Consider the following 15,337-nt stretch of genomic DNA (forward strand, 5'->3'; position numbering starts at 1 on the left):
CACAGATGAACAGCCGCATAGAGGCAGTTTGCAGGCACTCGTGTCTCTCCTCGTGGCTTATAGCACCCACCGTATGCAACTGTTCCTGCCACTTAGGTTACACTCTCCAGGCTCCTTCTCTCCCTGCCGGGTCACCCATTCTTAACTCTGTTTCTCTGGCTGTTGTTTCCCCGCTTAGTAACTCCAGACTGAGCCCACGCGCAGAGGGCGCCCGGCCTGTGGACAGGTCTGGAGTGTGTCCGTCCGCACGCTGTGCCGGCCAGATCGATGTCAGCAGTGGCCGGTGCTTTCACCTGCACCCCGTCCTCGGTGCCGGTCGCTGCCGGCCCTGGGGGGCTCGGTCACTGTTCACGGACGAGAGACTAGCCCTGCGCGGCCCGCTCTGCGGGGCCATGTGAGAGCAGAGTGAGCACTGACAAGTGCCAGGGAGGGAGCCGAGGCCCTTTCCTTGTCGAGGGCAGGAGCCTGTGGGGACACTGCCAGACGGGCTTAGGCAGGTGAGAGGCTGTGTATGTGGAACGCAGAGAGGAGCCCTGGTGCCAGGGAGGGGGAAGGCCTTGCGGGGCGCCCCTCGTCAGTGCAGAGCTGCAGGTAGTTCTCGGCTAAAACTCTTCCTGTCGAAGTTCTGGGTTACTGTGGCTTTCTTCACCCAGACTCCCTGTGGGCAAACGGAACCCTTGTTCATTTATGTCCTAGTGGCCCGGGGCAGGCTAGTGCTGCAGGCACCCCGGGGGGGAGGGCTCTCAGGGTGGGCAGTGCGCACCTGCCCGCAGCGCGCACCTGGCTGTTAGACCCACGAGGACAGCGTGGCCCTCGCCGGCCGCTTGGCTCTCATGCCTGTTTCTTTCCCTGGGACCAGCTCCCCCGCCCACACCCACAGGAGGCGCACGTCCAGCGCTGCGCTCAGCCACAGCCCTTGCAGACCAGCGCCCTCGGTGGTCATCAGAGCTGCATCCATGTTGTTTCTGGGCAGGACGAGCCTGCGTTCCCCCCGCGGTCATCACAGCCTGGGCTTCGGGCTGCGGGCATGAGTCTTGCTTGGCTGCATCCCAGATCAGTTTGCACTAATCCAGCCCCTGAGTGGGCTGTGCACGTGTCCTTTCCAAGAATTTAATCACATAAACAAGGACAGGGGAGGTGATGTCCTTCACGAGAATAGTCACATAATCAGGGAGGATCCGGGTGTGAGGCAGGCCTGTTTCTTTCATCCAATGGTTTCATGTCCTGCTGTATCTGCCCACGATCCACGGAGGCTCGGTGGGCTTCTAGAATATGCAACACCTCGCCCACCGTGGAGGGAGGAAAGGTGTGGAAGCCTCGGTCAGAAATGTCAGCGTGAATCAAGCAGAACAGGACAGGCTCTCAGGGGGTGCGGGGGGAGGCGGAGAGGGGGCACAGAGAGCCAGGAGGGTTCAGGCCACTAGGAACCAGGTCCTTTTCTGGATAGAAAAAAAATGAGGCAGAAAAATAAAGGGACACACTGGCAAGCCCGCTTCCCACCCGGTCCCCTCCTGCGCTCTAGCACCTGGGGCGGGAAGGGGGTCGCTTGCAGAATTAAATTCCCAAAATGAGCACTGCATTTTTGATCTATGATGCCTAAGCTCTTGCCAGGAAAAAAGAAGAAACCCCTAATGGTATTTCACCAGAATTGCTACTCTCAGTAGTAAAAACTTAAAACTCTATGAAAAGTCCCAGAATTGTGACTCCAAATTTGTACATGTTCTGCGGGTAGGCAGCGAGATTCGAACAAGTTATTCTAGCGCTTTAGCTCAGGCAGCAAAGTGAGTGGTAGCATCCCCTCATCAACCTCACTGCCAGTCTGAACAATTAAAGCCCTGAGATGCTGCGTTTAAAACCAGAAGCAGGCGTATTCCTGGACTGTCTGAGCTATAGATACACATGAGCTAAGGAAACTCCTATTTAGGAAAAACGCCTTTAACTGGCTTCACTGTGCTCAGGAAGGCCTGGTTAGTCTGCCTTGATGCGATGTGATGATGAGGAAATCACGTTGTAACCTGAGCCTTAGAGCAGGTGAGTCCAGGAGGCCCCAGCCAGCCCAGCCTGACCGTGACCACCCGCGGGGAAGTCAGGCACTGGCTGGTCTCCTGGGAATCCGCCAGGAGGGCAGTGCCGCTCCTGCTCTCGGGGAACCACACTGCTCCTCAGAAGAGGGGCCCTTGCTCAGGCACTAGCCTGTCCTAACTGGGCAGGGAAAATGCACCCAGATTTTTAAAGTGTGGACTTGCCACAGAGACGTCCCGTCATCCAGAGGCCCTGAGGAGGTGGCGGCGGCCCTGCTGTGGCGTCCGTGCCCTTCGCGGGCCGAGCCAGGTGGCTGGTGGGCACTGTGAGATGAGAACGTGGGCGCATCCCTGCGTGGACCCAGGCTTTCATTGTGACGTTTAGGAAAAAACACTTTCATGAATGTACACGAACACCACACAGCTCCATGGTGAATAGACTCCATGTCTAAGAAGGCACAGACCTCACCAAACTGTCCAAAAAGAGGTGAACGTGTACAGACAGATGCTGAGGGCAGCCCCTCAGCACACGCAGTGTGGGCAGGAGAGCAGCTCCGCTCCCTGTGCTGTGGACGGGCCTGGCTGCTGGTGTCTGTGCCCACTAACGGCGCCGCCTCTTTCTGTCTCCCTGACCCAGGCCGTCGCCGGAGGAGGCCCTGCAGTGGCGCGACTCCCTGGACAAGCTCCTGCAGAGCAGCTGTAAGTCCGCACTGGGTCTGACAAGAGCCGCGAGGGCCGGAGGAGGGGACGCCTTCCAAGGCCGCGCCCTTTCCCCTGACTTTGTCGTTTCTTAAAATTTCCAAAGCGACCTCAGCGAGGGAGGGTGCCGAGGGGTGTGGTGAGACGGGAGGGTGAGTGTCCCGAGAGCCAGCTTACGCTCATGTCACATCTGCTGCCCTGTGTGCCCGTGTCCTGGCCGTGTGCCCTTCGTATGTTCATCAAGCACTAGCCTGTCCTTGGCTGAGCCTTGTGCTGGGCTAACAAGGACTGAGAGCAGGGTCAGCCCATGGACATGGGGCCTGGGGGCTGCTCATGCTCTGTGACCCTCAGACCGGGGCTGTGATGGCCCAGCCAGCTTCCCGGCTGGCAGTGTGCCTGTCAGAGCTTCATTCCAGGCATGACTGAGGTGGCAATGCCAGTGCACGTGGGCACACTTCCCCTGACCCATATCCCACGCGTTCCCAAGGCTGACGGGATCGAGTGCCATTTCCAATGTTCAAGACTCTCCATGGTGCTCTGGCTGGTCTGCCATCACACTGGCTGCCCGGCCGGCTTTCCCGGCTTCCCACCCGCGAGCCCTTTGTGGGCACAGCTTTGCATCACATCTTTCCTGCGGGAACCTTCCTCTCCTGTCACAGTGCATCTCGGGGCCTGCCCTTCCCGCCCTCTGAGCTTCCAGACACACTTGTCTGCACGTCGTCTGTGCCCCTTCACGCTGGCCACCCAGCTCAACATGTGCTTCTCTGTATTCCGTTTAGAGTCGTTTCCCTCCTCCTATGGGTTACAAACTGCTGGGCAGCCCGGCCTTGGCCTTCTGACCCCCATTATTTTACAACAGGAAGTGCACAGTATGTGGAAAATAAATATTTGTTGAATAGTTCACTCTAGACCAGCCGTGGGCAAACTATGGCCCGCGGGCCGGATCCAGCCCATTTGAAATGAATAAAACCAAAAAAAAAAAAGACTGTACCCTTTTATGTAATGATGTTTACTTTGAATTTATATTAGTTCACACAAACACACCATCCATGCTCTTGTTCCGGCCTCCGGTCCAGTTTAAGAACCCATTGTGGCTCTCGAGTCAAAAAGTTTGCCCACCCCTGCTCTAGACATTATTCTACCTAAGATATCAAACCCATATTTCCCCATCTTCACCGCAAGAATGGAATGTGACATTTTGTTTGATGCTTTGTAAAAACAAGGATTAAAAAACCTTTCTCACAGGATCTTCATGACTAACGGGCAGAGTACGTAACAAATAATGTGTGTTCAACTGTATACGGACATTTTGTCTTGTTTAGATGGGAAAGTTTCTGCTTACCAGCTCAACATCTCAAGGCAGAACACCAACTCCTCCAATCTGGGACTTTCTCAATCATTGTTGATTCTTTTTACGGTTTGTGCTAAACAGAGTGTCCTGCCCTGACCCCTAGAGTGCCCAATAAATGTTTAGTGACTTAATGGGTGATAATGAATTCTGTTGCTTCTGGAACCCAAAATTCCACAAGGTCAACGAAGAGGAAAACGTTTATGTTTATCAGCTGACTTCCTCACTGTCTTCGGCAGGGGCTCTGGGTCGGTCGCCAGCTGGCAGGCGGCAGCGTGATGCACTGTGAGCTAAGTGCCCTGGGGCTGGGCGTTTATTGCTAGTGTCCAGAAACCTGAGAATTAGCAGAACTATTTCCATGTTGTCAAAACCGTTGAGGAGAAGGGTGTATATTTATGCACACGGTCCCTTTCAGCCATGCAGATGCTGAGGGCGGTAAGTTCGTGGTTTAGGCTTTGGGGGATGAAGCTACTGGGATGAGAAGATGGGGAAGGTGAGTGCGGCAGTTAGTGATAACACCTCAGCATCCGCTGAGGGACTGAAGTCTTTCAATTTGCAAACCGGTGTGAGCTTAAGGCCAGAGATTCTGCAGTGGTAGTTTCTACGTCTCAGAGGGGAACATATATGTGCATGTGCGTGTGGCCCACTCATTAGGGCGGCTCTGGGATTGTCGCCAACGTCACAGCCCAGGTTCCCAGGGGAGGACCAGGCAGGTCTTGGGCTTCCTCGGCAGTCATGCCTGACCAGGTGTGCCAGGAGGTGTCCAGAGGCTGTGCAGATGGTCAGGAATGTGGGGAGGGGACTCTACTGGGGTGTGGAATGTGGGGAGGGGACTCTACTGGGGTGTGGGATGGGCAAAGAAGACACATGTGTTGCTTACAGAATAGAGACATGTGGTCTGGAGTCTGTTAAAGTCAGACCCACCAGGACTTCCCGAGGAGTAATGGAGAGCATCTCTGAGGAATGAGCCAGAGGTTAAAGAGGGAAAGGTACGAGGGGGGCGGGTGTCAGAGGGTCCTCGTAAGGGGCCGTCAGGGAATCCTCAGAAGCCAGATGAGGAAAGAACAGCTTTAAACACCCCCAGGCCAACAGAGCACAAAGCCATTGCATGATTCTGGGCTTAAAGTGCGTCTGTGGACAAAAATCCTTGAAATAATATTGTGGGGTTCAGTGCGCGCCGCGACGTCAGCACCCAGGCCCAGACGGGTATTTCCAGCTCATTCCGTGTGAGCATCGTCTGGGAATCCTGGCGCTGTCCTCGGGGTGAATAGTGAGTGGGGCACTGGAATTTTCTCTCCCTTTTACAAAGAGGCAGAATGACTCCCAGTGCCCGATGGAACTACGGCAGGAAATTGGCCGCAGACTCAGGGAGGCTGTGTCCTCCGGCCTCAGAGCCGATCCTGTGAGAACGCAGCAGGCTGTCCCGTCTGCACTTCCTGGCAGCTGGAAAGTGCCTGGGAAGGTTCCCATTCCCACAGGGACTACCTGACACCTTTGTTTAAGAAACATGAGCCCTGGACAGTAGCTCAGTGGGTAGGGAGCCGGCCCCATACTGATGGGTCAAGGGCTCGATTCTCAGTGAAGTGCACGTACCTGAGTTGCAGGTTCCATCCCTGGTCAGGGTGCATGTAGGAGGCAACCAATCGATGTGTCTCTTGCATCTTTCTCCCTCTCTCTGTCTCCCTTCCACTCTCTCTAAAATCATTGAGAAAAATATCCTCAGGTGAGGATTAACACAAACGAACAAACAAAAAGGAAACCGAGAACGAGGGGAGAAGCGGGCCTGGCTCCCGCAGCACAGCGGGTGACAGCACGGCCCTGGGCTGCAGCGACCCGCAGGCAATGAGAGGGAGAGAGGGAGAGAGGGAACCACCTACTGCCCCGGCCAGCAGGGGAGACGGTTGTAAGTGACTTTCCAGCCAGGCTCCTAGAGGACATTGCTTATCAGAGCTGCCCTCGCCAGGCGTACTCTCAGGTGTTCAGGGGAGTGTGTTTAAGGGTCAGCACAAGGAGGGGGTGACATGCGAGTGTCTGTTGAAATCCAGGTCACGGTGCCCGGGCCCAGGCTCGCTATCGCGGAGCCATCCCGCCTCGATAGAGGTGGACGCGGTGGCAGGGACTTGGCAGGACACGGAGACCATGAACGCATCCAGACGCGACATTGACAGCAGGACCCCATCTGTCCTGGTTTAAGCCTCATGGAGCTGTAGCCTGTGGTAGAAATCCCTGTGCTTGGCAGTGACTAACGCAGGGACAGTCTGTGAAAAGGAGACCAACTCCAGGCACGGGAAACAGATGAAATTAGGTGAAAGGAAATGAATTCAGTAGGAAAATGTCCCCAGCCAGAGCTATGAGCTTGCGGAAGGTCTGCTGATGGGGCCGGTGAGGGGGAAACCGGCCCCGATGTCCTGGGACAGTCACTCCCGCTTCGCCGGGACGGCTGCCATTGGGAACCGTGGGTGCAGCTGGCGCCTCTGCTCCTCCCTTGGGGACCTTCCTGAGATACTAAATGGGCGTGGACTCTATGCAGACTTGTTAGAATCGCTGTTTGAGATCTGTGTTTGTAGAGAGTCGGTCAGCTCGAAAGAGGAGGAGGATCATGAAGACCTGAGTCCCTTTATTCCGTGCTGGCGCCTCCTCCCTCACTGCGGCTGCTGCCTGCTGCCTGGCGGTTACAGTGGAGGGTAGGACACAAGCAACAAACCAGCAAAGGAAGGCATTGGGCCCAGGCAGGCCCAGGCCCGTGTTTGTGTGTGGCTGTACCTTTAACACGTTTTAAAGACCGATGTGTGACTGCTGGCCTGGTCGCTACTCGGTGGCACGTTCCCCGCCGCTCCCACCCCCTTCAGGCCTGAACCGTAGGCCCCTCCTTCGAGGGCGGGGGAGGCCCCTCTGTCACTGTTCCTCGTCCTCTTGGCGTTCCTGCCACTTTCATTGCCAATCCGTTTCCAATGCAGTTTCTAATGGAACCCTAAGCAAGCGAGTGCCAAGTGCACCAGGTCACAGCATCCTGGATGCCTATGCTGGTCAGCCTCTCGCAACACGGACACCCGGCCTGACCCCCCAGCTCCGCCACCTGCCAGTTGGTTACTAAGGGCACTTACTGAGCCGCTCTGGCCCAGCCGGAAGATAGAATATTAATTACTCCTGCCTCCTGGGTTTGTAATGGGAAGTCCACGCGTTCACATTTGTAAGGCTCCTCCTTAAGGGACAGGGATCGGTAGTAAGGAAGCCTAGGCCACTCAGCAGGACAGTGACGGACAGATAGGTGACAGGTGGGTGAGAGACAGAGGACAGGGAGATGATAGGTACCGGATCTGTTTCCTCCATGACCTTCTTCCTTGCCAGATGGACTTGCCAGCTTCAAGAGCTTCCTGAAGTCTGAATTCAGTGAGGAGAACCTGGAGTTCTGGATGGCCTGTGAGGACTTCAAGAAGACCAAGTCGGCGGCCAAGATGGTGGAGAAGGCAAAGAAAATTTATGAAGAGTTCATCCAGACCGAGGCCCCTAAAGAGGTGGGTCCTGGGGGGCGCTGGGTGAGCGCGGTCTGTGAGGCTCCCTCAGCGATGTCCCGGGAAGGGGTCACACCTAGGAAAAGGTCTGCAGCCCGAGGCCACTCTGACTGGGCGTGGCCACCTTTCTTGAGCACCTACTGGGTGCAGGGGCGGAGCAATGCGGCCAAGCAGCTGGGACTCATCCTGCCTGGATGCGCAGGCAGCGTGATCTCACTCAGCAGCAGCAGCAATGACACACAAGTGTGGTCTTGAATGAATCAGCGGGTCCCTCCGAACCTAGTGCCCTCCTTCGCGAAAAGGGGGAATGAAGACACCTGGCAGGGCTGTCAGGATGGCATTAAGCTGTGGATGTGAAAACACACACGTCAGCGTCCCAACTAGTTAACACTAGTGAGTGTTCCTACCTCCTATCATTTCTCTTCCCCTTCCCTTCCCTTTCTTTCCATGTAAACTCATTTTCCCCTCCACCCTCCTCCATCCCTTTGTCTACACCCCCATTTATGTATTTATACTCTGGTCAGGGCAGCAGGGTGCCTGCTCACGGAAGTCAGATTGTCGCCAGATGGCACAGTTGGAAGACAGGCTACCATCAATTGGCCACCAACAACCAGATGTGTGTTGATTTCAGAGAAGCTCTGGGGCCGGGTACCTGCTCTGTGTGGGCTCAGGACACCACAGCACAGCTGTGCTCAGTGCTGGGTCAGATCTCTGGGACCACATTGCACTCCTTAACCCAGCCGGGGATTGCAGCCAGCCCCACATGGTCCGAGGAGCCCCGCAGGTGGGCAGCCATCTTCTCTAGGTGATGCGAGGGGCTCCCCCGATATCCCTTTCTTCCATATGTTCTCCAGGCTCTGGTTATGAATTAGTCATCGCTAATCCTGTTTAGAGGCGGATGTTTGAATGTATGGCCCAAGCGTAGACCTTACTATTCACAGGTGAGCCCCTCCAGGAGCTGCAGGGAGGAGCACGGTGCGTAGGGGCCTGTGGGTCAAGGGGCGGGGGGGGAGTCCTGGAGATTATGGGGTTCCATGCTGCAGTGGAAATTAGCTTGGACTCCTCTGCAGGCCTCCCCCACCGCCCTCAGCCTCCCAGCCTGTGAGGAGCCAGGGCGCTGGCCACACTTTCCCTGCCAGCATGAGTCTCTCTTCATGATGTCATCACGGACATGAGTTCCGTGTTAAATCGGACACTCAGTTCCCTACTACCTGGGATTCCCCAATCTAACCTGCCTTCCCACCAACTCCGTTCCTCTTCATGGAATCCAGGCGAGGGTTCCTGGAAAACGTTCTCAAGTCCTTCATTCAAACATGGGTGTTGTCAGGGAAACGAGGCCCTGGGAAGCAGTTTCAACATGGGTAGGACCTGGCTGAGTCAGCAGCACCAGCAGGTGGTGCCCCGTCTAAGGGCCGAGCCCTCACTAAACGGCCTGGCTCCAGGTGAGACCTGTGGGCACCTGGATTCAAACACACCCCTTAGCTCTGTGACCGTGAAGAAGCCACTTCACCTTCACACAGACAGGCACACCCACCCCCACCCCACCCCCACCCCGCAGAGGAAAGGCTGACGCCCGGTGCGTGTCTAACTGGCCGCGTCCTAACCCGAGTGGCCTTCCCCACGACCTAGGAAGTAGAAGCGCCGTCCTCACTCTCCAGGGGAAATCCCTGTCCCTGCCCGACCTGACCGGCTGTCTGCTGCCTGCAGGTGAACATCGACCACTTCACCAAGGACATCACAGTGAGAAACCTGGTGGAGCCCTCGCCGAGCAGCTTCGACGTGGCCCAGAAGAGGGTGCACGCCCTGATGGAGAAGGATTCGCTGCCCCGCTTCGTGCGCTCGGAGTTCTACCAGGAGTTCATGAAGTAGCCGGGCAGCGGCCGGAGAGTCGTCCTGTGAGTTGCTCCTCCACGACCCCTGCGTTCCCAGCAGACGACTCTCCTCCCTCCGGGCTCAGCTCCCCGACACCCACCGGGGCCCGGGCGGCTCACACGCTCTGCCAGCATTGTCTGAAAGGCTTCTTTCCCAGTGTCCTTGTCCTGCCCCCACTCCTCACTACGCGCCACTCAGATCATATGCCTGAGAGCGCGCTGCTGCCAAACCCGATCAGCACAGCTAAGTTCTGTCCAAGGCAAGGGACCATAGGAAGCGCGGGCAGCGCTGAGCGCGCCGCGTTGGGAAGACAGGGACCACCCCGCCTTGGTCTGGCAAAGCACAGGGTGGAGGCTGGTTGCACGAGGTCACGGGTCTTGTTGTTGGAATTCTGATCTGGGGCGTCACCCGCCAAATCATTTCTGACCTTGGTTAGTAAAAGCTGGCAAGAGTTTTATGAGTCAGCCACTATCCAATTTCTTAAGCAAGTTATTTAAAATGTTGATCTTCCCCTTAGAGAATCTTCATGTAGCTGGAGGTTATAAGCAAGAGATGCAATCAGGAATAGGTTGTGTTTGTACATCATCTATGTGAGCACATCGATACCAATTTTTCCCCAAGCCTCCCCAGACACCCCCATAAAGTTCCAAATTCTGTATGAAATCCATGACCTGAGATCGGCAACGGGCTCTGTCATAGCTGCAGCTCTCCTCCAGCGTGTGGGCCCACAGCTTCCATGTTCGTGCAGTTTCCAATCCGTGCCCGTATAAAAGTCTGACATTTCAACACCAGAACGCGAACTAAAGCAGCTGCTGTTTCTCACCCCAACGTCGAGGGCTGGATACGAAATCGGGAAACGCCATCCCCTGGAATGACTGACATCCTGGTCGCTGTCTGTTCGTAAATGCCGATGACAACACCCCGTTGTCTCTGGAAAGTGGACTTGACTGATGTGGGGGTTTGTAAGTGAGCAAGAGCTTTAAAATACCCTGTGTTTGGTCAAGTAACACCCCTTTAGCCGCCCATTCCCGCCTCCCCCCACCATTGCCACCACAGTGCGCACAGCCCCGCCCGCCTCGGCTGCCCGTGCCACCTGCTGAGTTCACACCTCATTCCACATTTCACTGTGTGAGTCCTGGGTGGGCCGTCTTTGTCTTCATCTTCAGTAGGTCTGATTAGGTGAGTCATTATTTACCTGGACGGAGTGGTAAGGAGAATCACAGCAAACCCAGTAAGAGGTTGACTAGGTGAGGCCACTGAGTGAATTCCATGAGAACGTGCTGGGAAGGGCTAATGACATCCTGACTGTTCCGCAGAGGGTCCCCTTGCTCCGTGCTAGCGCCCGCCCCACCTCCTTCCCGTGGCGTTCGCGCTCCTGGTTCCCACGCTTGCAGCCCCTGTGGCAGCTGTTCCCTCAGAGCAGGAGCGTGAAGCCGTTATGTCACCGCATCCACCTGCAGGAGGGTGTAGGGAGGTTCCTCCTGTTCCTGTCCCCTCGAAGGCAGCCTCGCGGCCAGAGCCTTCTGCCCGCTGCCAGGCTGCACGGGCGGCGCAGGCCACTGCCAGCCCCGTCCCTGTGGGGTGAGTGGTCACATTTGTCAAGAAAGCCCCTTCAAGGACACACTGTCACAGCCCTGGACAGTAGGGCCAGGCCACGCCTCAGTCATGAAGGTGACCGCACAGCAGGGCAGCCGCTCGGGGACCGCTGGCACCTCCTCCCCTGAGTCCACACCTGCCGTTACATCCCAGCCCTTCACCTTCTCACGCAGCCAGAAGCCAGCAGCCAAAGGGGCTAGGCCACTCATTTTCCCTTGGATGCCAAAGCATTTTTAAGAACATTTTAAATTTACTTAAAAATTCAGATATGCTATGCACATGTTTGAAAATGCCCAGAGAATCAGCTAGATATTGTAGCCCAGAGGTTCCCATTGACAGACGTGGGCTGTCGGAACCCGGTGGGCCGTGCGCCCTGCCCTGCCAGTGTGTAGAATTGTTCACCTTGCACACGCTGACCCCTGGAGGCAGAGGCGGGAGACCCCGAGGGCAGCTGTGGAGGCTACAGAGAAAGGAACGCCTTCCAAGCACATGGTGACATGGGTACATACATGTACATGCAATTTAAAATTTCAAGCCATAGACACACACACACGAAGCTCTTCACTGTATGAATACAATGAGGAATACAGGTATCACACCCCCTAATAAAAATTGCAAACACATCAAAGTTGCCCTAGAAAATGTCTTTGAAATCTTTTGGAAGTATTTTTAAACTTAGAAAAAAGAGAAAAAAGAAAAACTGTGTTACTAGACATCTCCATGGTAACACAAAGACAATACATTCTTTTATTCTGGGCAGTTAGACAACCTAGGATGCCCTTCCCGGGAAAGAAACTGTGCACCACCTGCTTCTCGGTGGCTCCGCCCTCCGACCCCTCCCCAAGGACACCCCTGGGGAAGGAGGGCGGTGCGGAAGGTGTGGGTACAGCCAGTCAGCCTGGGTGCAGACAGTGGTCAGGGGAGCGGGGGGCATCGTGTCTCCTTCTTGGGGGGAACAGGGTCCGGCCAGGGACGCCATCACGGAGTCTTTCTGCCTGCGTTGAGGTAGTTTTAAGTTGAACCAGAAGCAAGACTCAGACTGTGGATTCTGTGTTCCATGTTTGTCTACTAAAGCGGCACTTGTTCATATGAACACCCTACTCACACACACACACACACACACACGCCACTCACTCCCACACACATGCAACACATACATGCACCGTGAGTGCATACACATGCACACACACATACACTCACACCCATACATGTGTGCACACACAATTACATTGCCACATACGTCCTTTCTCCCAGACAGACCCCTTCAGAAATCCAGAGCTCACTAAGGCAGTCCCATCACTTTGCCTTCAAACCAATACGATCAGACGTCTGGAAGGATCCCGCTCAGGGCTGCCTGGCGCTCTGCACAGCGGGCGCTGGAGGCAGTTCAGAGCAAAAAGAGCTCTGTGAGGACCTCCTCCCACTCCGACCCTCCGCAGCCTGCGCTGGCCGGGCTGGTGGGCACACACTCCCGTCAGCCGGGGAGCCAACCATCGTCTCCCAGAGAGTGAGCACCATCCACACAGGACCTTCAGGGAAGCCTGCCCAGCAGCCCGGGTAAACTAATGAGCACCTGCCGGGCTCTGCCACGCTGCCCGCCCCTCACACATCCCACCATTGGAGAGTCACGTAACAGGCTAACCACTTCTCAGGGAAGTCATTCCCTGCAGCAGGCCCTGGACCCTGTGTTTGGGAGGGAGCAGGTGTGGTAGAGAAAGGGCCACGGTAAGAGGGGAAGGAGAGAGGAAGTGGTGAGGAAGTGAGTGTGGGCCCACAGAGGAGACAGGTAAGAGCCGCTGGCCTCGGGATTGAAAAGCAGCCTCCCCTCCAGGTCCAGGTCCAGGTGCAGGTCGCGGGAAGGCACTGCACGACTCAGCACAGCGGGGAGGAGCCCCACTCGAAATCCTGGGGCGTCTTGCTTAGAGAAAAGCGACCTGGAGCCCACTGTCCCCATCAACAGCAAAGGGTGAGCGCGGGCTTTGACACCCAGGTGTCCACACCCAAGGCCCAGGCCACCCTCAGGTCCTGGACGTGAGGTCTGCGGTGCCCTGACGGGTGTCGCAGAGCAGACTGCCTTCCCTGGCCGTCGCGCTCTCCGCCCCGTCACACAGGTTGTACTGGACGGAGCTGCGATGCCCTGAAAGTGCCAACCCGCCCAGGGCAGCGTGCGGCAGGGGGTGCGGAGGGGTTTGTCACTGGGCCGAAGTAATTGGAGCATTTAAGTCATAGTATCGGGATTCGGGGAACTAAATGTTTAAAACGCTGCACCTGGCAGCTCACCTTCAGGAGACGCAGCTCGGAGCAAGGCTGGAAATGAAGGTTTTGGAAACCCATTGTCAGATTTCACTTAGGAAGAACTGTGTTTATCTTCTGATTTTATGTCTAACACACTGTGTACTGCGTGACTCCTGCTTTTTGGTAAATAAGGCACCGCATGACTTTGTAACCGATCACATACGTTAATTAAATATGTACCCAGGCCACAGCCTCGTGCAAGTTCTTTCTGACTCCCGAACATTCTTTACGGGAAAATCCCTTCAGATGGACGGTCTGTCCGGTCACTGTGCTTCTGCCGCCAGGTGAGCCCACACCCGCTGGGACAGCTCCGGCCCTCGCCACCCTCACAGGCCCAGCAGGCAGACTAGAGCGGGAGCAGCCGCGTGCCCCATTCTCTCCACGCCGTTGGCTGCTTTCGCTTGGATTCTGGGGGACCCTGCTGTTCCCAACCAGGACCTCCGCTGAGGTCACGCGGCTCCAGTGCTGACTGGCACTGCACAGCCATCCCCTCGCCTCTGCCCGGGGCTCAGTTCTGTGGCCCTGGACTCAGTGCCCTGATTGACTCGGGCAGTGGTTCTCAACCTTCCTATGCCACAACCTTTAATACAGCTCCTCATGTTGTGCTGACCCCAATTTCACTGTTACAAATTGAACATAATTACAGCATAGTGATTAATCACAAAAACAATATGTAATTATATATGTGTTTTCCGATGGTCTTAGGTGACCCCTGCGAAAGGGTCATTTGACCCCCAAAGGGGTCGCTACCTACAGGTTGAGAACCACTGGACTAGTGGCTGGGCTGAGAGCATATGGGGGAGGGGGCAGAGCACGTTTCCTCAGAAGGAAGCCGGGATGGGAGAAGGTCTATGGAGAGGAAGGACCACAAGGCCACTGTGGACACGGGTGGCTGGACAGACCCAAGGGTCTGGCTGGTCTCTGACCGCTTCTCATCCCTTGCCATGATGCAGGGCCCCTGAATCATTTTTATTCTCCTTTTTCTCTTCATTTTTATGATCGTGGATGAGTGTCTGAGAGTTTCCACCAGGAAGTGTCGCCCACAGTGGAGCGAGGCTCTTGGGCCACTGTGCGAACCAGCAGCAGGCGTAGAGGTCAGACCAATACCCTCCAGGCTGCTCGGTCCACTCCCCAAGGGGACCTCGTGCACCGGGCAGCGGGCGGGGATGCTTGGCTTGGGCCCCAGGCAAACGGGCTCCACGCGGAGCCGGCCGTTCAGAGCTCCCACCCTGCGCTGCGTGTTCGCAGTAAGCAGTCTCTCGGGAATTATTTCGCCCATAAATCACTTCCCAAACACCTTAACTGACGCCCCACCCCCCCAACACACACACACACACACACCCACTGACACACACACACACACACACACACACACCCACACACACACACACACACAGCCTCCAGTGCACGCTGCACTGACTCAGTCCCATCGAGAGACTCCTGGGCCACATCCCAGGCTTTTCTACTTTCTGGTCAAGCCCTACCTTCTCCGGATTGAACTGTTCCCGCAGCGAAAGCAGGGCCGGAACTTCATTAGGGGGCCACGCTGGGGAGGAGCAGCCACGGCTCCCTGGCCTCAGGGCAGGCCTGTGCGTGTTAATGAGTCACGTTTCCAAACCAGGCCCCGTCCAGGTGCTCAGGGCGCCTGGGCTGCTGGCTGTGACATGGGCACCTGCCTCGCAGGCCCTCACCCTCCTGGCTCCCAAGCAGAATTCCGGGAAAACATCAAAGACACTTGAAGAGGAATGGGTGCCCAGAGCCTTTAATAAGTCAGGCTGGCTAGATTGGTGTTCCCTTATTTCTTTTAACCAAGCATTTATTTTGACTGCTTTTTAAATAGCAACCAAAACCACCGCTTCTGTGTTTGCAAGTCTACTGACGATGAGCAGAGGGGATGGAGAGGAAAACCAGAGCTGGGATGCATGACAGCACAGATGCTCACGAGCGCTAGGCCCTGCCCAGCCCCTCTCTGCCGGCCGGCGGGCCTCAGTCAC

At 56.1% G+C, this 15,337-nt stretch overlaps 1 protein-coding gene across 1 annotated transcript in view; it reads left to right on the top strand.

Moving 5' to 3' along the window:
* The window catches only part of RGS5 (regulator of G-protein signaling 5), a 32,087-nt gene extending 19,939 nt beyond the window's left edge, over positions 1-12,148 (top strand). Inside the window, exons 3-5 of the mRNA XM_006774992.2 lie at positions 2,659-2,720; positions 7,417-7,583; positions 9,288-12,148. Coding sequence (XP_006775055.1) covers positions 2,659-2,720; positions 7,417-7,583; positions 9,288-9,449 — 391 coding nt within the window. The 3' untranslated portion in view covers positions 9,450-12,148. The remainder of the gene's footprint in view (positions 1-2,658; positions 2,721-7,416; positions 7,584-9,287) is intronic.
* Positions 12,149-15,337: the final 3,189 nt, after the last annotated feature.

The sequence above is a fragment of the Myotis davidii genome, unplaced genomic scaffold (assembly GCF_000327345.1).
Source record: "Myotis davidii unplaced genomic scaffold, ASM32734v1 scaffold668, whole genome shotgun sequence".
NCBI classification, from domain to species: Eukaryota; Metazoa; Chordata; class Mammalia; order Chiroptera; family Vespertilionidae; genus Myotis; species Myotis davidii.